Source organism: Alosa sapidissima, chromosome 10, assembly GCF_018492685.1.
Source record: "Alosa sapidissima isolate fAloSap1 chromosome 10, fAloSap1.pri, whole genome shotgun sequence".
In the NCBI taxonomy this organism is placed as follows: domain Eukaryota; kingdom Metazoa; phylum Chordata; class Actinopteri; order Clupeiformes; family Clupeidae; genus Alosa; species Alosa sapidissima.
The window spans coordinates 2,254,745-2,280,005 of NC_055966.1; the positions used below are offsets into that span (position 1 = coordinate 2,254,745).

The 25,261-nt window shown below is 40.6% G+C and overlaps 1 protein-coding gene across 1 annotated transcript in view; it reads left to right on the forward strand.

The window, feature by feature from the left end:
* Positions 1-5,388: 5,388 nt before the first annotated feature.
* The window catches only part of kmt2bb (lysine (K)-specific methyltransferase 2Bb), a 111,700-nt gene continuing 91,827 nt past the window's right edge, over positions 5,389-25,261 (forward strand). Inside the window, exons 1-3 of the mRNA XM_042107347.1 lie at positions 5,389-5,835; positions 16,590-16,665; positions 21,990-25,046. Coding sequence (XP_041963281.1) covers positions 5,389-5,835; positions 16,590-16,665; positions 21,990-25,046 — 3,580 coding nt within the window. The remainder of the gene's footprint in view (positions 5,836-16,589; positions 16,666-21,989; positions 25,047-25,261) is intronic.

The window sequence follows — 25,261 nt, forward strand, 5'->3', positions numbered from 1 at the left end:
CCGTTCGCAGTGCTCAGTCCAAGGGGCGGGATAATCGGTTGTCTTTCAAATTCCCTCTGCACGCAATAGGACAGCGCTGAGTCCCATGCGTTTTACCACCAGCGGAGCTAGTTGGCTAGTTCAAACTTTTGCCATCTTAAAACAAGCTTAACTTGTGTCACACTGTTGGCCAACAACAACATCCATCTTCTTTGTTTTCAAGTAGCAGGGAATTCAAACCGTTGAATTGCAACTCTGCCATCAATCATTATGTTAAGCCCGCCTAACGACTCTATACACGATTTGATTGGCCTGATAGAAGTTTATTTTTTCGAACTCACAAGCCAACGGAGAGTTGCTAGACTAGCCCTGGAAGCAAATGTAATTTGCTGCCGCTAGGGTGCGTCTAGATTTCTAGGCTAGCGACAACAGGCTTTACCCTTACAAACTGTCATAGTTTAATATGCAGTGTCTGGCATCCATAAGAAAAGCATTTGTAGATGAATGGTCAAAATAGCTGACTCATCTTTAGGGAATAGCAACATTGCTCTCCTTCAATAACATGACACACAACTTTATTTTTATACATTAATTTGATTAACAAGCTAGACTAGGCTACATGGCGATCAAGCACACTGAAAATGTTTTCGTAAACGTAGCATGCCAATGAAAAGGCTTTGCAGTAGGATTGTCCAATGGTCAATCTGTTGCTTCATTTTGTGTTTTATGTGACGTGCCAATGCTGGGTTCATGCTGTTTTGCGCAAGTTTAAAATGTTTAGCGACTGCGTAATTTGTCAGCTATGATGAAATTCGTTCAATAAGTTCCACTGTTCATGCCATGAACGATGCCATGCCTATAATAAGGCTTTGCCGTTGTCCAATATGGTCAATCTATTGTGTATTGTAATCCTTGAATTTCCCCTGGGGATCAATAAAGTATCTATCTATCTCTGTTTAATGTGACCTGCCGAAGCTACATTCATGCATTGTTTTGCTCCGTTTGAAAATGTTTCTGCTTAATTTGTCAGCTGTGATCAAATGCGTTCAATAAATTCCACTTTATGTCATAAATATAACATGCCTATGATTCACATATAGTTTATCTAATCTAGGCCTCTCTTATGTTCAATCTAATTCTTCTGTGCCCACCCATTTGAATATTTCTATATGCCACTGTTTTAGATCCCAATGCAAATTGACCAAGAAGAGCCAATCGTCTTTGTCTACTGCGTTTAAGATCCTTGAGTCTTTCATCTGAACTGCTCCCTGCTTCTCTTCAATTTCCCTTCCAAATTACTTTTTATTGTCCAAAGACGCAATCGCAAAAATCCGACATTTTAAGCATCGACACATATTGCACTATAATGCAAAGCAACTTCACTTGCATTTATAGGATGCTAAAATGTGCGCAGCAGCTAATGTTTTACACTGGATTTAAAGACTATGATACACTGAAAGCAGTCTTCCTAGAGTCAATGGGCCTCATTCACCAACCGTTCTTAGGAAGAAATTTGTTCTTACGAATTTGTTTTTACGAATATTATGGTATTCACCATTGTTTTCTTGTTCTTAGGTAAGAACAAAATCTACGAACACTCAAGAGCACTCTTACACACATTTGAGAACTGACTTGTTTGTGCAAAATAAATGGTAAATTTACAGCTGAGTAATAGCATTGTTTTCGGGGAAAAAAGTGTATCACGACGGAATGAGCATGCTACTTAGCGTTGCACAGGAGCGAAGTAACCGTATACTCTGGAGAAGAAACTTGAAGGCAGTGTGGGTGAAGGTCCACGGGTAAGATATTTAGGAAAGCATCGAGGGGGAAAAACAATTAAGTGATGTTTTGATGGGTTGACACTACGTCAGAACAAATCCCCGACAAAAGCTGCACTCAAACTCGCAGCGCTCTACACATTATCAATTTTCTTAGCATGGCTACCAGACGAGTTAAGCCTGTTTTATGCTTCTGCGTCAAATTGACGGCGTACCCCTGCAGACCCCTCTGTCGTAGCTTGACGTGCGCCTCCAAAAATGTTTAACTTTATGTCGAGGCGACGCAGACCGCAAGGACTGTGATTGGTCAACTCATCCTGTGTGTTGATAGTCTGTGTTTCAAGCAGCCTACTGTGGGGAGTTAGCAACATGCTAGTTCACTGACATAAGCTTTGCAAATAAACTCATACATATTTTGCTTACAATGACAGGGTTATCCGTTTATAAAGTGTCTATATGTCAGTAACGTTTTGAAATTAGCACTTCGCCAGCAAGCAATACTTAGTGAGCAGTTGTGCTAAAGTTCGCTTGCTAACATAACTTAAACTGGCTGGCAGGCACCTCGCAAATAACCTCAGACTTATTTGTTGGTTATAGTAACTAGGTCAATGGATTTTACTGTGTCTATTTCTTGATACTTACAAAAATCTAAGCAACAAAAGGCCAAACAAATAAGATTAATATTTTAGCATGACAGTCTATGGGTTTGCCATTCTGAGTACCATTCGGTCATACAGTCTATGGTTTCGGTGGTGAGCAACGCAGACACAGGCGACACCGAACTTCGAAGCCACATACCCCCTAGCGTTATGGTGGTGAAATGCACCCCGATGCAAAGCAACCTGACGCAGAACCATAAAAGGGTCACAACACCATAGGAGTGACAGCGTAGCTACGCCGTGGAGTTGACGCAGAATCATGTAACAGCCTTTCAGTCTTTTGCTTAACGTCACACGTGTCTCACTCGCCTGGACTGAGGATGCACAAGAACCGAAGTCGACCAACAGGAAATGGGTGCTCGATGGTGTTTTAAGCCCCCACCGTCGACGTCAAGGCAGCGCTGCGACCGTCATCTTCAAGGCACTTAACCCTAACTTAACCTTAACCCTAACCCTTGCCTAACCATAATGCCTTCCATGCAGCGCTGCCTGGAAGACGATGTTGGGGGCACCGAAATGGGTTCAAATTTGCTTCACTTGTCTCCTTCGAAGTCTATGGGATGGCTGTGTCTATATCCTTTACTGCCTATGGGATGAAGTAGGACAGTATTTCTAACCAGTATGCATTGCGTTCAACCCAACATGCATCACACAAGTCACATCTGCATCAAGTCAGATGACCCTAATAGCAATAGTAGGCTTGTTCAAGATGAACTGTGTCTGACTTTGGCTGACTTTCTACGTCAACTTCAGAGGCTAGCCGGGAGGAGCTACAACAGACGGCAGCTTATCCCGGACAGACCGGCTACAGTCTGCCTGACGTGACTCGCAGGAAATATCGCGGAATTTTGTTTGCAATAAATACAGCATAACTTTCATTCTTACTTATTAAAATGAGCATGATGACTGAGGAAATAAATTCTTATGATGTAGTTTAAATAAACCACCGTCGTTGTCATACAGTTAACAGGCCTGCATTGTAGCACACAAATTCAATATCAAGTGTTTTCCCTATATGTGTGTCTATCTATTTAACCAACAGCAGAAAATAACAGAATATCCAAACGTTTTCAGTAAGCTAGCCTACCATTGTTGCAGAAATCACATATAAGAAGGTATCCCTTCGATTTCGGTTCATTTTTTTGCATATTCCAAGGAAGTAGCATGAGAAACCTGTCAAAATCGCCATGAGGAGATTCCTCGCAAACGGCCCCATCACGTCTTTGAACTGACGTCATGAGGGCGGGTTTCAGCTCGTGCAGACCGTGGAAAGGCAACTGCAAGATATGTCTGCAGGCAAAGACTCCTGCGATATTTTAAGGTCATGTGACATAGTAACACGGTGGTAAGTCCCTCCCCGGCTGACAGAAGTCGACAGGATTTCTAACCAGTATGCATTGCATCCATCCCAGTATGCATTGTGTTCAACCCAGCATGCATCACATCAAGTCAGATCTGAGCAGATCTGCATCTAAATAGGAGACCAGTTCCACCTAGCCATTAATTGAACTGCCACTTTGACATCAAATAACGTTACAGCTGAAGCGTTTTAAGCCTTTATATGAACTTTTTCTATTTTCGGAGTAATACATTGTGTGATTGGCGTCATAACCTCGTAACTGATTTACCGGCTGAGTAATAAACTTTTTTCCGAAAATCAATGCCAACGTCACGTAATTTACATAATGAGCATGCGACAAGAGCAGGTTAAAGCGTTTCACAGGAGTAAAATAACCGTATTCTCTGTGTAACGGAGGCGAACTGAGCTAGCATGCTAGTTGCGCGTGTAAATCCTCACACCCCTAACCTTAAGAACGCTTCTAACCACTGAGTTGGGAGCCTGGGCTTTTAGCTCAGTGGTTAGAGTGTTCGACTCCCATGCTGGTGTGTGTCGAGGTGGCGAGTTCGGGGGCTATGAGCAGCGGACGAATTGCGACCTCTGTTACATTGGTGCTGTGACCCGGATCATGGGAGTGAGGATTTAGGGAGGTGAGTGTAACGGAGGCGAACTAAGCTAGCATGCTAGTTGCGCATGTAAATCCTCACACCCCTAACCTTAAGAACGCTTCTAACCGCTGAGTTGGGAGCCTGGGTCCTGGGCTTCAGTGGTTAGAGTGTTCGACTACCATGCCGGTGTGTGTCGAGGTGGCGGGTTCGAGGGCCATGAGCGGCGGACGAATTACGACCTCTATTACATCTGGATAAGAACGAAAGCATCGGACCACAACATTTCAGCGAAGTTTTGATGGATTGACAGTAGGCTATGAATGTGGCGAGTGCTGTTTAATATGAAATCACATTTATCTACGAACAACTAGGACATTTAAGAAAAGTAAATGTAGACGTGGTGGTAACGAAGTGGGCCTACATTAACCCAATCTCTCGGTGCAGCAATCACAAGAGTTACACGAGTCAGGCTATGTGCAGAAAGGCAGAAAGCCTTGTCGGCCAATAGGAAACGGTTGAAACCCGTCTCGACCTTTACTGTCTATGGTCTCGATTGATGTCTACGTGATGACTGTCCATATGTTTTACTGTCTATGAGTGACACCAGTATGCATTGTGTTCAACCCAGCATGCATCACATCAAGTCAGATCTGAGCAGATCTGCATTAAGTCGAACAAGCCTAAAATAATTCAGCCATAATCAAGGACCCGAACCAGGCCTACCCGTTTTATTTTTATTGTTATGGGGCTAACGATAGGCTACCTGAGGGCAGACGGTCTACGCTCATCGACAGACAATAGAAATACGAGTGGACTGGCTACTGGAACTCGAATAAACAAAAACACCTGCTACAAATGTGCCCGTTCACAAGGCTGCTTGTCATATCGAATACGAACTGGATCACAGTAGAACTAAATCAGACATTTACTGAAATTCCCCTTGAGTTGAGAGCCAGTGTGTGCCCCACGAAGAAATAAACTCGAATTTTGTTTACCATAAGCAGAGGCGGATCTTGTAGTTCTATATGGCTTGTGGAATTGTGCTAGTCACGCGAAAAAACTACTCTACCCAGAATGCCTTGGATTATCTGTGGCGTCTCACCTCGCGCCTTCCCTCTTGTCTCACCCAGAAGTTGCCATCTATCGGTGTTGTTGTTGTTGGAGTAATGATGGCGGCAACGGGATTCGGATCCGCTACTGTGTCAACTGTCGCAGTCACAGGTGGTGTGGCAGCAGCTCGAGGTCGGTTTCCCGGCCGACCATTTTCTTCTCGTAGCCGTTTGCGATCAGAGAGACGGTGGCAGTTAAGCCGGTCAAGGACAGAACCTGACGACAGCCCGAATGGAGGCCTGAGGCCTTCCTGCCTGGCACTTGGATTGAACGAAGACCCGTCTCATCTGCGCTTGCTGGGTATAGAGGCAAGCCACAAGAGCCTAGGAGAGGTTGGGTACAGCTCAAGTGGAAGCGAAGAAGTAAGTAAAGTGGAATAGGACCTTACCCTCACATGGTTATGTATTAGCTTGTGCTAATGTTGTGCGTTTCTCCTAAATCTACGTAGAATAATACGTCTAACGTTACTCTGATAAAATGGATTAAATGCGCACCTAGCATACCGTTAGCGAATGTTGTACAGTAGCATTAGCCAGTTAGCAATATGCTAGCTAAATGTTCGTCGGTGGAGATTCAACAAAGAATATGCAGTTGGCTAATGTAACGTTAGCCAACTCACGTCAGCTGGCTAACGTTAGATACGTTTCCCCTTGCCTTCTCGCAATCTGCCGCAAGTGCGATCTTAGAATGTATACCGTTAAAGGAGGTTCACTTCATTCAATATCTATTTTGCAATAGAATATTTACAGTGGTAGGTAATTTGGCAAGCAAAGCGAGCAACGGTGCGTGATATTGAAGGGGAGGGGGTGGGGATATTCACTGTTCTAAGTGGTTAGCAAGATAACTATGCCCCAACTGAGTTCAGATTTGTGTCACTGGATAACCTGGAGTTCTTAAAAGTCAGATTGTCATTTTGATGTGTAGATACCTGTTGGCTGTAAGTTATCCCAATATCAGTCGTAACGCAAAGCTGTAAGGAAGCTACCTAACGTTATGGTAACGTTAACATAAACTAGCGAGAATTAGCAATGTGGTGTAGTTGTGCTCTGCTGGGCAGCACTGGCTCATGGAGGGAAAGGCCATAGTCTCACCTAAATTATATATTTTTTAGAAAACAACGAACGATTATGCTACGCTAATATGAAGCAACTGTATATTGGCCTATCCATAATCCAAGTTAGCTCCTCAATTATTGAAATGTTGATCACTGTAACTGTCAGTATGCCTCATGTATGCCAGTATGCCACATCCGTGCTACGCTTGTACGGGTGAATGTCAGGTGAATAAGGTTTAAAAACTATGGTTTCAACCCTTAACTTTTCGAAATTACCTCTATCAAAGAGTACATGACATGTGTGGCAGTTAGGCTAAAGCAAATGCAGTTAGTGAGAGTAAATGTATGTTTTTTGAGCATAGAGTGGACTGTAAAAAAAAAGAAAAAAATCTCAGTAGATAAGTTAAATAGCACAGAAGGACTGTGTTTGGCAAAGCAACATTCAAAGCCTACACTACCCAGGCTAACAACACTAACTTTGCTATTGCAGCTGAATTCTTCTGATGGCTTCTTCTTTTTCTTCTAGGAATTATCTATGTTTTAATGGAATTTGAAGTGCTTAACATATAAACTGGTTCAAATTGTTTAGGCCTTAAAAAAGACACCGGAACTGTATTTATCATTTTTGTGCAATTTATGGTTTTTGAGATGTTCATTAAAAGCTAAGGGCGCTTTCATACCTAATTTGTTCTGAATCAAGGGTTGAATCGATACAGTTTTTCTCCATTCTCCCTATGTTCGTTTGTGTTCACATGCCAGCATTTAGATCGAAACAAATTATATAACAAACCCTTGTGAGATTGAAATTTTGTCTACAAACCCAAGCGTGATTAAATTGTTCCCTGATTGGTCACATTTGATAGCTGAAGACACTTTCCCGAAGTCGCCTAACACTTAACCCCACATTTAAGTTATTATAAGAGCTCCATATGTAGGTCTGTGTGTGCGCGTGTCCAAAGTCTCTGGGCTACTCTCCCACTCGTTCCTGTTTTAGGCTAGCTAGATCTCTACACTGTTAAAAGTTGAATAAACTTGTAGCCTAATGTGTAGGCCTACTAAATTGTAAGCACACATAGTTGTCCCGCTACACCAGCCCGATTGCCTTCTCACTGCAAACAAACTGCTCTAGAGTTCGATTGGAAACGAGCCAAGACCACCTCCTCCAGGCAGTCTCCGTCAGTTTGTTTTGTTCTGAAATAGAGTGCTATTACTGCTTTCACACATACCCAATCGAACCGATCTTTGGTGGGAACGCTCCACGTTCCGATTCAACGCGCCAGGGATTAAAATCCAAAGATCCTTGATTACTAGCTCCGCTTTAACCCTCTCTGAAATCGCTCTAAGAAAAATTCTGTTTCAGGCTAAACATGGGTCATTGTGACATCATAATTGGGTAATCAAGCTAGGTAGCACCTGTGTTCTTACTGACTGTGCAGCGACTTCAAAGGCACTTTTTCTCTGTGTCTATCTCAATTCTGGGTCTCTTTTTCTTTCTTCAGTTTTTCACTTTTGCTTTTTCTCTCTGTATCCCTCTTTCAATTACACTTCATTTTCATACTTCACACTCTGTCCATTTAGCATCTTCTCTCTCTATATCCCTTTTTTTCTTCTCCTTCAAACTTGATGTCCTTGTCATCTGTCCTCACTCTCTTCCAGGATTTTTCTGTGTGAAGTTACTAAAACAATTTCAATCACCCTAGCAACCACATGCACTGGTGCACAGGAGATGCGTTTCTAGTTTGTTTTGTAACACTTTTTTTTTTTTTTTTAGCAGTTGGACAGGCCAGTCCACAACCTCTAACCCCCTAAACATATCTTCTAGTGGTCAGACTGAATATCAAAAGGTAGTTATTATAAATTAAATTGACATTTCATTGTAACAAGAACTCATATTTATCTTTGTTACGTTTGCCTGCATTTGTGCACGATTGAGTGTGCATCAAATGTAGCATGCAACAACCTATGATTTCTAAGATGCCTATAGACAGGCTCATTTCTGACATCACTCAGCTATAAATGCATTTATCCCAATCCGTGAATTAGTGAAGCACACAGCACACAGTGAGGTGAAGCACACAGTAATCCCAGCGCAGTGAGCTGACTGCAACAACAGCGGCGCTCGGGGAGCAGTGAGGGGTTAGGTGCCTTGCTCAAGGGCACTTCAGCCGTAATTACTGGTCGGGGTTCGAACCGGCAACCCTCCGGTTACAAGTCCGAAGCGCTAACCAGTAGGCCACGGCTGCCCCAAAGTTGTATTATTTAAGTTGTAAGGTAAACGTAACGTTATCAATCAAAGCAAACAGGGAAAAGAAATAGCAACACAATCATGAAAAATACTCAAATAAATAAATGTGCACATAAGTCTGAATGAAAAGAGGCACTGGTTGAAGCCTGGAAATATTGTAAACAAAGTAGCTTAATTTGCTAGTTGGTCTACTGGTTAGACTGTTCAGTTTCCCCACGTGTGTTTAAGTTTCAAATTAATACTTTTTCTCCTTGGGACAGGCCCGTTTGAGTCTTGGAAAATACTTTTCCATTTGCATCGGGATTGAGATGATTAGAATTTAGCTGTCAATTTGAATGCAACAGTTTTTAACAAATTCGTGCAGCGTGCTAATGATGCTAACCGTATTTAGCCAGTCGTCTTGCACGATTGTGAATGTTTGGATTACATGCCTACTTCTGTGGAGGGGCTGCGGATTGCGGCTGTTGAGAGAGAGAGAGTGCACGGGGCAAGGACTCATTGAGAGTCTGTGTTGAGGTAGGCCTACTTCTATCGCCTACTCTGGTAGAGTTGCACATACTAGCTACAATGCAAGATATATTTAGCCTATTTATTTATGGACAACGTAAGGCGGGAGGTGTGTGTTGCTTTTAATTATCGAATGTTCTATCGAACATATTTTTTATAGATATCGATTACATGTCTATTGCGATACATATCGTTACCGTTTTAGCGCCCAGCCCTAGTGTTGAGTTAGGCCATCCTACATCAGTGCAGTGTCAAGAAGGCTCACATAAAGTCGCCTTAAAACTTTGCTGATTTGGGACCCCTCAGAAAGAATCTCTTTTCAACAATTTTCAGCCAAGTACATTCATATTATGTACATTGAGAGATTCATGATTTGATTTTTGTGTTATGTCAAGTAGTGTTTTGTCAATTTTTACTATTTGCTTTTATTTGGAAAGATGAGTTTTGCTAGTTAGCGTAGCAAGCTAATCACAAGCAGGGTTTTAAATTAACACCCACCAACCCGCCAAATGCGGGTTAAAATTCATTTTGGCGGGTATTAATAAAAACTTACTATCCAGTTTGGCCGGTGATGCATGAGGCATTACATGCATGATACGTAAGGCTCCGTTCTCGGTCATATATCCCCCCTGGCAGTACTCCTACATTTCCCATGACCACTGTGCCTTAATGCTACGTGATGACGTTTCATACGCCCATTGGCTGCACGCAATTTGCAGTGAAACCAGCGCGAGAGTCCATGGACACGAACGGAGCGTCTACCAGAAAACACAAGGAGTTCGAAGAACAAACAGAGACAGAACAGGGAGCATAGACTGAAAGAGGAGGGAGTTAGCCAGTAAAGTAAAGTAAAAAGTAACACATGTACATAACACAAATACATAACACGTTACGAAATCTTAACGCGATTAACGCATTTTGTTTACCTATTTCCTTTGTGGGGGGCTGATGTCATGTAATGGAGGCTGCAAAACCTGTAGCAGCAAGATCGTTTATTTTATTGTCTATGGAGTTAGCTGAAGATGAAACGTGAGGAGCTTGTAGGCGAAAATTTTCAGTTTTAAAAAGTTTTCTGATCAGTGATCACCACCACCAGACACATCACGCACTGTGCATAGGGCACCGAGACAGAGGAGGGACCAGCATTCAGCCAATAAATAGTAGCTGTACTGCAAACTGTTTTTCACTCTTGTTAGAGAAAGTAGGCTATACGTCAACATGCACCAACAGCATGTTACGTAAAGATGATACTTTTTCGGGTCCTCTCTATAAAGATCTAAATTGAACGTAGGCCCTATGCTACTCCATTTAATTGAGAACGCGTCTGAGCGCCCACAAGAGGGAGAGAAAACGAGTGGCAGGTTCCAGCTGGCTTGTCATTATGGGGGTGAGAAGAGGAATGAAGCAGGGGATGAGGACAGAGATCGACAGAGAATAGATAGATAGATAGAGATCCCAAACATGAAATGAAGTGTTTGCACTTTCTGTGTATATTTTGTGGTATTTATACATGCCAACAATGTTAATAAAATGATCAAATGCATTCAATGACACTCATCTCATAAACTCATAATTCTCTTATTTTCACTGGAAAAAAATGGCTAGTAGAAATTCTGATTGGCTAGTAACTTTAGAAAGTTACCAGCTGTGCATATGTGTGTGAGGAGAAAAGACGCACAGCCATAGGCTATTGGAGGAGGCGCTAGAAGCATGCCTTGCGCACACGCATGTTACTTGAAAAGAACACGGTCATTCTAAAAAGTATCGATACTAATAAAATTAGGCATCGTGACATTTTTAATTTCAGGGTATTGCGATACTTTTGTAGTATCGGTGCACCGTGCAACACTAATAAGGGGTAACCTCTCTCTTGGATACGTTCACTCATCTCAATAGCTGGAAATCTGTGACATTGTTGCAATTTCTACAAATCTGAAAAATTGACCAATAGGAATGTTTTGGATTAGGGCTGGGATAAACGATTATTTTAAACTATTAATCTAGCGATTATTTTTTTCGATTTGATTAATCTAATGAATTATTTTTTCAGTCCGATTCGATTTCGATTCGATTATCTCCTATTAATTGACTAATAGCAATTTATACATGTTGATTTATATATCTGAATGAAAAAAAACATGAATTCCTTAACATTGCAATTTATGTTTATTGCTCTTAAAATTCCAAAATAAAAGACTATACAAGTGCAAAGTAATGCATTCTTAGTCAGAGGTAGCATTTAAAAGTTCAGTAGTGTATAGGTCTAATTGAGTGCCTGTCACTTAAAGACGTTCGTTCCCTTGCAATTGTAACACTAACGCAGTTAAAAGGCTGCTGATGTATGGATGCAATTCATAACGTAGTTAGTTCAAATAACAGTTTGTACTTCTCCTTGGGACAAGCACTTTTGAGTCTTAGAAAACACTTTTCCATTTACATCGGGATTTTGCAAACATTCAGTGTCAGAGTCAATAAATTGAGCCCTGAGTAACGAAATTGACAAGCAGCTGTAAGTAAGCATGCTAAACTCAACATCCAAACAGTATTCTAACGTTAGCTTTGAGATACTGCTTGATTGAACTTAACTAAGTTTAGTCTCCTCAATGAACTATGTTGTGATAAGACCTTAGCAGAATTAACTGGGATTAAGCGGATTTAATAGCAATTTAGCCAGCCGTGTTCTATGCAATGCTTCTATGTCGCAACAACAATCCTTCAACAATCGTGAATATTTTGTGTTAAATGCACAAGCAGAGGAGGGGCAGCGGGCTCGTTACGAGAGAGAGCGGGCGGGGCAGGGAAAGGCTGCATGCGTAAAAAGTGCAGCTCAATGAAAGGATTTTCATTCGGTTTTGATTTCGTGCCGCCCCACCACAGATTAGTCAACGTATGGGAAACACTGAAGGTGTAAAATTCAAAATATTTGGCTGCACGCGTTTTGGGTCTGACAAATCGACGCGCATATTTTGCGTCGACGTGTTGTCCCAGCCCTATTTTGGATGATTACTGTCTGCCATCAAAGGTGTATTACGACTTAGTGGTTTGCGAAAAATTGTAGTTTCTTGTATTGTCTTTCCCCTTGGATAGTGTTAAGTCTAGAAAGTGAATCGAGGATTCATGCTGTTCCATAGTAAATGACAGATAGTTAGTTGTTGAATTTATATATTTTAGAAAGTCACATAGATCCCTTTGGTCACCTAGCCATATGACTATTATATTGTCTATAAATCTTTTCCATAGGACAATTTTAAAAAGGGAATTTATTTTAAAGTGGATTATGAATACAATTCTCTTCCCTGAAGCATAGAAGCATATACATATTTTAAAAAGTTCATAGTAAGGATAATTTGGGACAATGTCAAAAGAAATTCATTGGGAGGCAGGGTCCCAGGACTGTGTTTCTCTAAGTAGTGGCTGAGCGCATCAATTTTGTGAGGTATACACGTTAGGGCTGTGACTATATGCGATTGCATTTGGGCACAATCCAAATAAAACATTAACAATTGTGAAAGCAAGGACGCATAGACGACTAGGTACTATTAAATCCGCTTAGCATCATTAGCATGTTGCACATATTTGTTTAAAACCATTGCATTCAAGTTGACAGATCATCTCAATACCAATGTTTCCCAAAAGGTCCTGTCCCAAGGAGAACAAGTATTACCTTGAAACTTAAACACGCACGGGGAAACTGAACAGTCCAATCAGTAGACTATGATAAGCTAGCCAATTATGCTACTTTGTTTACAATATTTCCAGGCTTCAACCAGACAGCTGAGTTACAGAGGTAGGCTAGAGTTGTAATAGAAATAGTAGGCCTAGGCTATAGCCCCCCAACCCCCCCCCCCCAAAAAAAAAAAAAATCAAGGTTTGTATCGAACCGTGGGTCGTGAGATTGGTGTATCGTTACAGCCCTAATACACGTGTATAGACTTTGGACTAGGTTCAGTAGGTTCACACTTATATTCTTTAACAATTTTCAATATATCTACAGTATCCAGGACAAGGCTAGACAAACTTCCTAATAAAGAAATCAACAAACCGTGATAGGGGTTCAAACTTCCAATACATGCAACAATAGGACGAAGGGAAGAAATGGTTGTGGATTTATGTATTTTGGGCACACCATAAAACACAGGACATAAAGGATGTGCAACAACCAAGAACTCTATCTTTTTTCGTGTTATCCAATCGTTATTGTAGGCAAGATTGACATAAACTTATTCATGAATTTCACTATGGAACTTATCAGTGGGATTGGATTTCAGAGGTGTGTAGCACTCCTTCACAGATAGTTGACTTAAGATACTCAGGTTATATTGCTCAAAACCCATGACCATAACTGCACCCCCTTGCTGGGCAAATTATTATGTCTTTCCTGGATTCCAGATTTTTAAAGGGATATTCCACCATTTGGGGAATAACACTACTTCCCCTTGAGTTAAACCATTGATCAGTTCATCCAGCCGTTCTCTGTGCCTGGCGATACCACTTTTAGCTCCAGCCTAGCATAGATCATTGAATCTGATTAGACCATTAGCATCTCGTTTAAAAGTGACTAAGATTTCCGGTAATTTTCCTACCCTTCCTATCCTATCCCTAACTTGTCTCCTCTCAAGTTAGAAAGTGTAATAAGACCAACAGGGAATGAAACGTGATGATTTTCTTGGCTGATTTGACATGGAACTATACTCTCATGCCAGCGTAATAATCAAGGAACACCACAATGATATCATGCAGCACCTCAAAATAGTCCCTGTAGGCTAACTTCAAGCAACAAGGTTGAGCTGCAGCAGACAAATTGGTTAGTGACTGGATTATTACGCCTGATTCGTTCCTGAATTGACAGGGCCGGTCGGGTTACTGCAAACAAAAATATTTTTAAGGATGGCCTGAATATGAAAGTCAGAAATGTGACAAAATTAACTGTCGACAATTATTTGTAGCTTTTGTGATTAGATTAATTCAGTTGGTTCATATTGCGATAATGGCCTTGATTGGTCTAGTACTGTAGTAGATTTCCAGCCATGAACTTAATTTGACTTTGACTTTTAAATAGATTATAATTAATACTACCATGGGTCTGAGCTCGTCACCGCCATCACCCCCCCAAAAAAAAAAAAAAAAATATTTTAAATAAAAATCGGATGGGGATGGGGTAGGGCTTGTATCGGTTGCCGTCCGACCGGGGTGGGGGGTTATGGTGTCGGTCCGACCGGTGGGGGTGGGGGGGTGTGGGTGCTGGCGTCTTGTTTGTGCGATACACTACAGACTGTGTACATTTAACAATTATTTATTAAACACTACATATTAAATAAATAACAGTTAACAAAGTTATAACACTACATATTAAATAAATAACAAGTTATAACACCAAACTTGGATGCTAAGCCTGTATTCTTTTGGCAATTAATCCCGACTGATCCATTTAGTTTTAGGCTTATAAGTTATACACTCACTGGAACAGTGTCACCACCACATGGTTATTCTTGCTCTACATTGTTAGTATCTAATTGTTTTGTAGGAATAGTACACTGATTTATCAGTTTTCTTTTACAGTACCGTAGCCAGAAATGTTCAAACGGGTGGGCAAAGCAAATTTGATTGAACATAAGACAGGCCTAAATTAGATACACCATACAATCATTAATCATAGGCATGTTATATTTACGACATAAAACAGGAATTTATTGAACGCATTTGATCACAGCTGACAAATTACGCAGAAACATTTTCAACTGGAGCAAAACAATGCATGAATGTAGCTTCTGCGCGTCATATGAAACACAATTGAGACAATAGATTGACCATATTGGACAACTGCAAAGCCTTATCATAGGCATGTTGCATTCATGACATGAAAAGTGGAACTTATAGAACGAAAATGACAAATTACGCAAACATTTTAAACTTGCGCCAAACGGATGAACCCAGCAAATGTTGCGTCGCATAAATTAAAACAGAAATTGAAGCAAACACTTGATCATTGGACAATCCTACCACAAAACCTTTCCATAGGCCTGCAACGTTTATGACATAAAAAGTGGAATATGAACGCATTTCATCACACCTGACAATTAAATGGAGCTGTGGCTGTTCGCGATTTGACTGATTCTTGAGAGCGAGGAGCGAGATATTTGCACCACTGAGCTCCGCTCACTAGCTCTGATTCGGAGGCATATCACATATGTAAAGATTAGAAAATCTGATTATTTTTCGATTCATGACACATTTCTTCTTATTTTTTTAATGCGTTCTGCGGAGAAGGGAGATTGGCGTTGGTCACGGTTTGGAATGAAAGGGAGAAAACAGGACAGAGTAACACGTTTTCTTTTTTTTTTTTTGACGACGTAGTTAAGGCGGCAGGCTTGTTTTGCCAAGGAGGCCGCCTTGACTGCAAAGTGCTGCGGGAAACCCTGTTCATGTAGGCTACCCGCTGCAGAGGTCTGACTGCATAACGTGATTATTTCTGAGGTTCTTTTCAACCATGACATACACAATTTCGGGTTGAAAACGTAGCAGAATCTCAGAATTAATTTTATAGGCTGTGATAGCGGCACAAGATGGCTGAGAAATCCCCCTCTCCTTGAGCTCATGTCCAATTTAAGTGGTGTAGGCTAACAGTAATGCATTATGTTTATGTCCTTGAAAACATCTGACGAGGAAAAAAGTGGAGGAAAAATGTTTTAAGAGAGACTTTAAGAGCTACTTAAAAAAGAAAAACATTAAGCGTGGAGCCCTGCACTCAGTGTCTCTTCTCTGGAAATGGGGGCATTAAGGTGAGATTGGTGATTGTTGTGGACTCCTCCATTAAATCAAACACACTGCTTACATTGATGTACAAAGATGATGGAGAATGCCTTAAAATTGTCATTTAGAAGCTTGTTATGCTATTACCTTGAGCATCACAAACGATTGCAATTGATTATGATTCTGTTCTTTTGGTAGGTAATCAAGTTATTATTTTGGTAAAATGTTTTCTAGGTTTATCCCCATGTTCCTAATTGTTTTGTCTGACAAGTTTAGTTTCCTCATCTTGTGATAAAAGGCTCTCTATGGTTGATCTGACTGCAGATATCTCTCACTCTCATGATAGAGCATGGGAATCAAGCTACGATTATTTCCTGTGTTTAAGAAACAAAACCATATTAATACTAATTAACTGCTCCTGTGTATTAACCTCATAGCTGAAGAAATTTTGCAAAATCAATGTATAAACCATGGCTAATAGTTGGGAAATTACGGTAGGCTCTTTTTAGGTCGAAGCTCAGCTAATGGCTAAAAGTTATCTTTTTGTTGTTGTGTCTTAGGAAGATGACTTCCAAGGGTTTGAAACTGAGAATGGAAGCCCACTACAATCAGGACATAGGCCTAGCCTATTAAGAAGTAAGTAATCTTTATCTGTTAAACTTGGCGAACATGATTAGTCATTGTTGTCATTTTCTTAGTGCAGTCATTGTGAAGCTTTAACAGTTTGGTAGAAATGCGTTGCATTTGGACTGAATTAGAGTTTTCACTAACAGAAGGAATGAGCACTGCTGCAACTACAGAATGTGTTAGTTGAGTCATAAACATGGCGGACTAATGGTTCAGCTTTGATTACAGTGCACACTTCCTATGTAATGTCAGATCATTATGACCGCTGCGCAGCGAAGTGGCGGTCATAGGTTTAGTCAGTTTTTTTTCTTCCGGATTTTTTTTTGATACTTCATTACCACCACCCAGTTACCAATGAAAAAGCAAAAATGAGGTGTTGTAATCACAGGTATCTCTGGCTGACATGATCAAAACTGCACAAAATTCGAGGCGTAGGATCATTATGACACCCTCTGAATGCATGCCAAGTTTTGTGGAATTCTGTTCATGGGGGCCACACAATAAATTAATTTATGTGTACATTTAGTGACTGTACACTACTCATGCACACACACACACTCACGCACACACTCATGAACACAAGCAAACACACACATAAAGATACATGCACACACATGCAGGCACACAAGCACAGACAGACATTAGGGATGCACGATATTGAATTTTAGCCGATATCCGATATACAGCATTTGCATATTCAGAAAACAACTTCTTCGGTTTCACATCACATATGCTGCAAATAGGGAAACGAAATGCAAGATGTAAAAGACGACAACGGATATTTTTTTACATACACATAAATTCAACCCTGTATCCTTTTAGAAATAGACATTCACTCATGAAAAATAATATTTCAATTATTTCAAATAAGGCACATTTATTAAGCAATATTTTCACATAAACATGTAAATGTCATTGCCTACAAGACAGTTCCCCATGAACTGTATTGTTGACAATATGACACATTGTCTCAAATGAACAGAAATGCAGCTAAAATGTCAGTAGAGTAAAATGAATGAGACCTTCATTCTGGACTCCAGAAACTGATTGCCATTGTAAACAAAAGCTTGGCAATGCGTCACGGTTTTAGCTGGTGCCGTTTTTCTGGCTTAGTTTTCAGGATGATGGCTCTTAACTCTTTTCCCCATGGAACGCCTTATAGAACTACCCTTTTAGAACATTCCAAGGCTACCCATGGAGTATTATTGAATAAAACAATTAAAACTCGCCAGATGATTACAAATGAATGATACACTCCATCAACTTACCTGAAACATAGTCATGTTATATATTTTTAAAAACCTGAGGTTCTGAGCTATCTATTATGACAATGTCCATTTGTTTTAAATAATATATAGGCAAGTCCTCACCATTGGAACATTTAAAAATTCTCTAAACTAGTGTTTAGTTTTTTAAAATAAAACATACTCTCCGTTTAATATATACATGTTATGAACTTTGTACACACATAAAAAATATTCCAATATGTTGGCCAAGTTATTGAGACAATGAAAATATCACCAGGTATGGTATAGAACAGTTTTAGTCTATTTTAACTTTTAATTAATTGGGGGGAGTGGCATTCTAAACTCGCCAGATGATAAACTTGATGTTACACTCCATGAACCTTAGAGCAACCCAGTCATGTTATATATCTTTGGAAACCTGAAATTATGGACTATCTGAAAAGAATTATGTAAATATGTAATGGTAAGTATGGTATTGAGACCCTGTACCTGTACACATGGAAATTGCAGCGAGGGTCTTCTCATGATCAGGTAAGTAATGGGAAATATGGCAATGAACTATTTCACACCTGTTTTACCAATCTTGTAGTCTGTTGTAGTCAAGATTCCCCAAGTGGTAAGTAATGATAAGTGTGGTACAAAACAGTTTCAAGCCTATTTGACCTGTTTTGTGTTGTAGTTTCAGTCTATCAGTTATCAATCTTATACGAAATAAAAACAGATTTGACAGTGTTTGGTTGTTTCAATTAATATCTGTTTTTACTGAAACAAAATCAGATAATATGACAAACAGATATCATAAATAGATAAAGATAAATATGTATCATGAACAACACATTTACCACCTCATTAGGTGTGGCAATAATATAAAAACAGATATAATATCAATAGATAAAGATAAATATATCATGAACAACACCTTTACCACATTAGGTCATTAGGTGTGGCAATAATATAAAAACAGATATAATATAAATATATAAAGATATCATATGAACACCTTTACCAACCCATTAGGCGTAACAATAATATAAAAACAGATATAATATAAATAGATAAAGATATCATATTAACACCTTTACCAACCCATTAGGCGTAACAATAATATAAAAACCGACGCTCAAGTCTATAACAATTTTTACACCTACGGTGCTTGCCGGGAAGTCGCTCGAAGGTGTGAGCCGTCTTGTGCCTTTTTGGATCAATTTCAACCCCCCTTTCTCTGATGGTAGATCGCTTCCTACTGGTGAAGCCATTGATCCAAACCCTTACCAAGCTCCAAGATGATATCTTTCTGGGTGTATCGCGTCTTTCTCCCCACTCGTCTTGTAGAGGCCATCCTGTACAAAATCCACGCATTCACTCGGCAGACGTCCACCACAAACCATAAGATATACTTCCAGCACTTCTTACTAGGATGAGAGGCAGCATATTTTTTTCTTAGCTGATCGTGCACATCCACGCCATTCATGTGCTGATTGTATCGAGTGATCGCTTGTGGTTGTGGCACGACTAGCTTTTCCGTCTCAGCCTGCCGATGACAGGTCACCATCTGACCAGGATGTGGGAGACGGGTGTGAGCTACGACAACTACATTGTTGTCATTCCATGCTGTGACAGTGATGCCGGCCTTCTGGAAAAAAATACTGTCACTTCGTTCCGAAATAAACGCAGTGATTGAGGCCAATCAAATCCCTGGTCATATCACGCTCGACCCTGTATCCCAAACCATGGATCCGTTGAAGAGGTGTCTGGTCCTGTTTCCCTGAATAAAGCTTGAAGTCTGACATGTAAGATGTGTTGCCGTCACACCAGGCCCAGAACTTGATTCCAAACTTTTCTGGTTTGTTAGGCATGTACATTACAAGCTCTGTTCTGCCTTTGAACCCTTTCATAGCCTCGTCAATAGAAATGTCACGGCCGTGTTGATAAAACAACTTGCAATTTTGACGTGCCATCTCAAACACCGGCGCAACTTTAGCTATCGGATGATGGCTAGCATCAGCTCTCTTCACTCGCACGGCAGCATTATTACAGTGTAAGTACTGGCACAACTTTTCGTACCTGTTCAGTCATGGCACGTTGAAACCCGCTGACACCCAGGAATGGACCCGTGGACCAGTAATCACTGTATTCATGTTTCGGATTAACATCCATCAGGATATTTAATCCAAAAAAAGCTCTCATCTCAGCGCCGTCAGTCAGAAACCAGAGGCTATCAACTCGCGAGTGTTCTTGAGCACAGCGCTTTGCGTACAAGTTCGTTTCAGTAGCAATCTTCTGAAACATTGTCTCGACGAAAAAAAGAAAAAAGTAATCCAAGAGTGTAGCGTTTCCTACATTGAATGTCCTTGGCAACTTCGGTCCCGAATCCATAGTAAATGGATTGATTGTTTGGTCCCTTATAAAACGACTCCAGGCTACATCTCCCGTTTCTCTCATCTCGTCAGTGACATTTTCGTGACCATCACTTTCGCTGTCACTTTCGCTTTCCTCCGAGGGTATAAAATCATCTTCAAACCCAGAAAAATCAGACTCGTTATCAAGAAAATTCTCAATATAAAAGGCTGCATCTTCCGGATTCCTGAACACTCGCGCCGCCATCGTCAAAATGTCAACATTCGCGGGTTACTCTGACAGCTGACGCGCTCGTCTTTTTTCCCCTCAGAGGCTAGAACTTAGATCGTCAAACTTCGGAAAACCCCGCGAATATGTATCCCTCACTCCTATTGGTTAGCCTGGTGTTGCTAGGTTTCGGCTCTGCCGATCAGATTATTTGTTACAAAGGCAAACACGGTACTTGCTCTAGTCATCGTCAAAACACGTCTTTATTGATACAACAGACTCGTCAAAACTCATCATAAAGGATTTGTGGGGGGGTAGTTATATGACGTCTTTATGGGGGAAAGAGTTAAAGATGTGTAATGAAAAAAGATGTGTAATGAAATTGGTAACGTTGAAAGAGTGTCGTTTTACCCCTCCTCACATCACCGGTACTTTACAAGCACTGCAAATAGCAATTTTGTTATCAGTTTCTGGAATATTTAAATACTGCCACACAACCGACATGTTGAAATGTTGTTGGCGCTTATAGCAAGGTAAACATTTGCTTCGCGTGCGCATAATTAACAGGTCACCCTATCGGCCAAGCACATTGGCAGAAATGTTCGTATCTGCAGATGCCGATAATTAAGTTATGAAGCAGTATCCCTAACACACGCACACACTGTACGCACACACTGTACGCACACACTCATACACGCACATATGCGCGCGCCACACACACACACACACACACACACACATTACCACATACGCATAAACACACACACACATAAAGACACGCACACACATACACACACAGTTGACATGCAGGCATGTGCACGCACACACGCACATGTACACACACAGGTACGCAAGCAATGACTTACAGAGGCACGCACACAAGCACGAACATGCACACACACACATATAAACACAAACATGTACATGCACGCATTTACACACATAAAAACACACACAAGCAAGCACACATACACACACACCCCGCATTACCCTCCCCTATTAATCTGTATAGAGAATGTTAACAACATAGCACTTGTCAACCATCAATCCAAATGTCAGATTTTGCTTATACAGTGATCCATCACCTTGCACAGGAAAAATAGTTTTTTATGTTCAGTATCAGATTTTTGAAGATGTTGCATTAGCAAGACCATTCCCTTTCGCTCACAAGTTTATGTGGTAATATATCTGTTTTGTCACAGTTCTGCACTAGCTATAGGCCTACTGATAAATTAATATTTTTTACACTAAAATGTATAATTAACAGCAAAACTAAGTAAACACACACATAGAAAATATTTCAGTTATTGGCCAAATTGTAATTTTAAACATTGGTATTGGCCCCAAATAGTACATAGCTGTACAATGTGCTGTAGTGTACATTTTATGCCAGGTCTCCAGTTTTTCAGTAACCGGGGAGATGAATACTTTTCTTCTGAATACCTATATTCTCTAGGCCTATTTCTTGTTACAGTACTTGGTTGTTGAAATATTTTATTCACACAATGTGTCTCTTTACAGAAAATGTTACAACAAAGGCTTCAAAAAAGGGGTTTAAGAAACCCACACATGTGATCTGTCGTCGATCCAATCCTTCAAATGACACATTAATGGAAGAGGGTTCTAACACAGAAGATGGTTCTAAAAAAACACGGAAGAGGGCTTCTCCAAAACAGACAATGCCATCTCCAAGGATCACCATTAAGTTTCCATCTGAAGCAGCAAGAAAAAAGGAAGGTATTGGTCCTCCAAAAGCAGAGCAGAAAACGAAAGGACTAAAATTCCCATCAAAAGCAAAGAAAATACAAGGTGCCCAAATATCCCATGTCCATGTGAAATTAAAGAAAAGTAAAGAAGTTGCTGGAGAAGCACCTGTCTGTGTGGAAGAGACTTTAATAACCAAGCGCCGTGGCCGCTCTGCGAACAAAACTGTAGATTCCAATGTTCCTGAGAAGTCTGTAGTTCAACATCTTGACCAAAAATCAGGTGTCAAGTCTCGAAAAGTTGCATGCAAGTTGGATTCTGCACAGAAAGTTGAAAATGTGACATTAAGTGCAGAGAATGTCAATTTGAAACAAAAGGAAAGAAAACTTGAAGACAGCACCAGGACATGCCACAGAACCAGTACTCTGCAGCCAAATGATGTTGGGAGATCAATGAAAAAGCAAGATCAGGGTATAAAAGGCTCTGCAGAATCTGTTTTTGAGTCCTCAGCTTTGGATGACTTGAGTGTCCAAAAAGTGTCATTGTCCAAAAAGAAAAAGAATAAACGAAAAAAGAAGTACCGCAAAGATTCTGAAAATAATACTATAACCCCTACTGCTGAAAATGCACATTCATCTGTTGATTCAGAAATGGAACGTTTTAAAAATGGCATAGACATGGGAATCCCTGGGTTAAAGTTGACAAGGGTCAGAAATACCAAATCCACATCAAGAAAAAAGCGTAATAAGTTTGTATGGACTCTGACATTGGTCCAAGGCAAAAGTAGGGCCAATCAGATGCAAGAGGTGGAAAATTCAAGTACAGGCAATTCTGGTATAGATTCTCTTCAGATGCATACTTCCCCTCCAAATGAATCACTTCTTCCTCTTAGTGAACATCCACCAGGTGAAGAGACTACAATTGAAAAGTCTCCTGTCAAATGCAAAGATCAAGATGAGTCATCTAGACAAAGTGAAGAGGTAAACAACTTGTCTCATGAGCTGGAAACTCAAGGGACGACTTCACCACCCACAATGGAAGCCACTGAGGAAGAGAATGAAGAGTTGCATTCTAAAGAGGTCGTCCCACCCCTTCAGATTAAGGTTGTTTCCACACCAGGAAAATGTAACAGTTTAAAACAGTCATTTTTAATTCATCAAGTCTCTCAGCCTCAGAGGGAGGAAGAATCATCTACTAAAGATTTTTCAGAAACAACAAAGATGACTGAAAGCTGTTCTCCAATTCCACCAAGTAAACAGAGCTCAGCTCTCAGCACCATGCGAAAGAAACGCTCAAGGCATAAACCATGGACAACCTACAAACGTAAGCCCAAAAAAAGCTCTGAGGAGCAAACTAGAACTCTTTTTCCTGTGGAATCCATTTGTGATCCATCAACATCAACAGTCCTGGAACAGAAAAATAGCCAGGGTGGATTTTCAGGGGTAAAATCAGGGCCAGGTGAAAATAAGCACCAGGTCACTGATATAGCAGATACTCAGAATGCAGAGCTGTCAGAGCCTCTTTTGCTGGAGTCAGTCCCATGCAAATCATCTACTTTCCCAGATGTCCAAACAGAAATAAAAAAAGAAAGTGAAAAGCAATCCCTAAAAGATAAAGAGGTGTTGGTGTTTGAGCCTTCAAGCAATGAAGATCCAGAAAAAGAAACCCATACAAAGTTGCCACTCAGACATGGCAAGAGAAGACGCAGGGTTTTGATTGGACGAAGGATGAAACTGCAAAAGCCAAAAGTGATGCAAGGGAAATTGACAAAGAGTAATGATGGCTGTTCCACAGCATCCTCGTCCACCCCCGTCAGTAAATTAATTGGTGTGCTCAAGACCAAATATCGGAAAAGACGGTACAAAGCCAGCATGGATGCTACATCTAAACAAAGGGACAAGGTCTTTAGTGGAGAGGGTGGGGATGGTGCTGTTGATGAAGCTGTTTCTGATTCTATAGCAAGTCCGCTTGGAAAATCAAAGTGTCTCAAAAATATAAAGCATTTCATCATGCCAGTTGTTAGTGCTCGATCCTCTCGAGTGATTAAGACTCCGAAGAGGTTTATGGATGATGCTGGTATGTCTGTTCTTCCACGTAGAAACTCCCCAAAGAAAGGACACCAATGTAATGTGCAGTCAAAGATGCAGAAGAGAAACTATGATTTATCTGGCACAGAAGCCAAGTCTGTATTTCAAGTGAAGGAGGAGGAAGAGGACGAGTTCACAGAATCTCAGTTAAATGTTGATGTCTCAACTACCCCAGTGAGTCAAAAGGATTTGGATACATGCAGTAGTAGAATGAATCCACAGAATGCATCTCAGAAGATTGTTGGAAAAAGAAGATCTCTTTTGAGAGACCCAAGTTTTAAATGGCATGCGCTTGGAGAAGAAGTGTATACATTAGACAAAAACCTTGAATATGATTATGAAAGTTTTCTTGGTACCAAAGAGTTCCAAACTCTGATCAACTCTGACCCATCCACTTTACCACTCTCCATCCAGGAGAAGAAAACATCTAAAAAGTTCAACAAGAAAATGTCAAACCTGAAGAAATCCAAGAAGCTGAAGAAACTAAATCAGGGACAAACATGCAGTAAGAGGAAAAAGATTACACACAATGTGATTGGAAATACTCAACCATTACCCTGTGATGTAGACAAAATCAAACAAGAGGAATGTGCAAGTGGATGCACTCCAGATCGCTCCCCTTCCAAGAGTGATAAATCAAAGTTGAAGATAGAAGACCTTGATACTCCGGGAGTTGTACGAAAGGTCTCAGTTAGTGTGCGTGCTCTCAGCTCCAAGCTCTTGGCGATGCAGTACGGTGCACATGAAGAGGTTTTTGAGATGAATTCCCTTCCAGAAAACATACTGGGTCAGTAAATTGTTCCTGTTTCAATCATTTCTGTGACTGCTCTCGTGCATTACGCATTGCTAAATATTTTATATTTCTGTAAATTGAAGTTAGCAATCTTTTACATTGATAGAAAAAAAGGTGTCGCTTACAGCAGTGTTAAGTGCATTAGTTCAAGCATGGGTTCAAACAAGATGTTGATTATTGAATGACTTGCCCGTTTACACAACACCAGT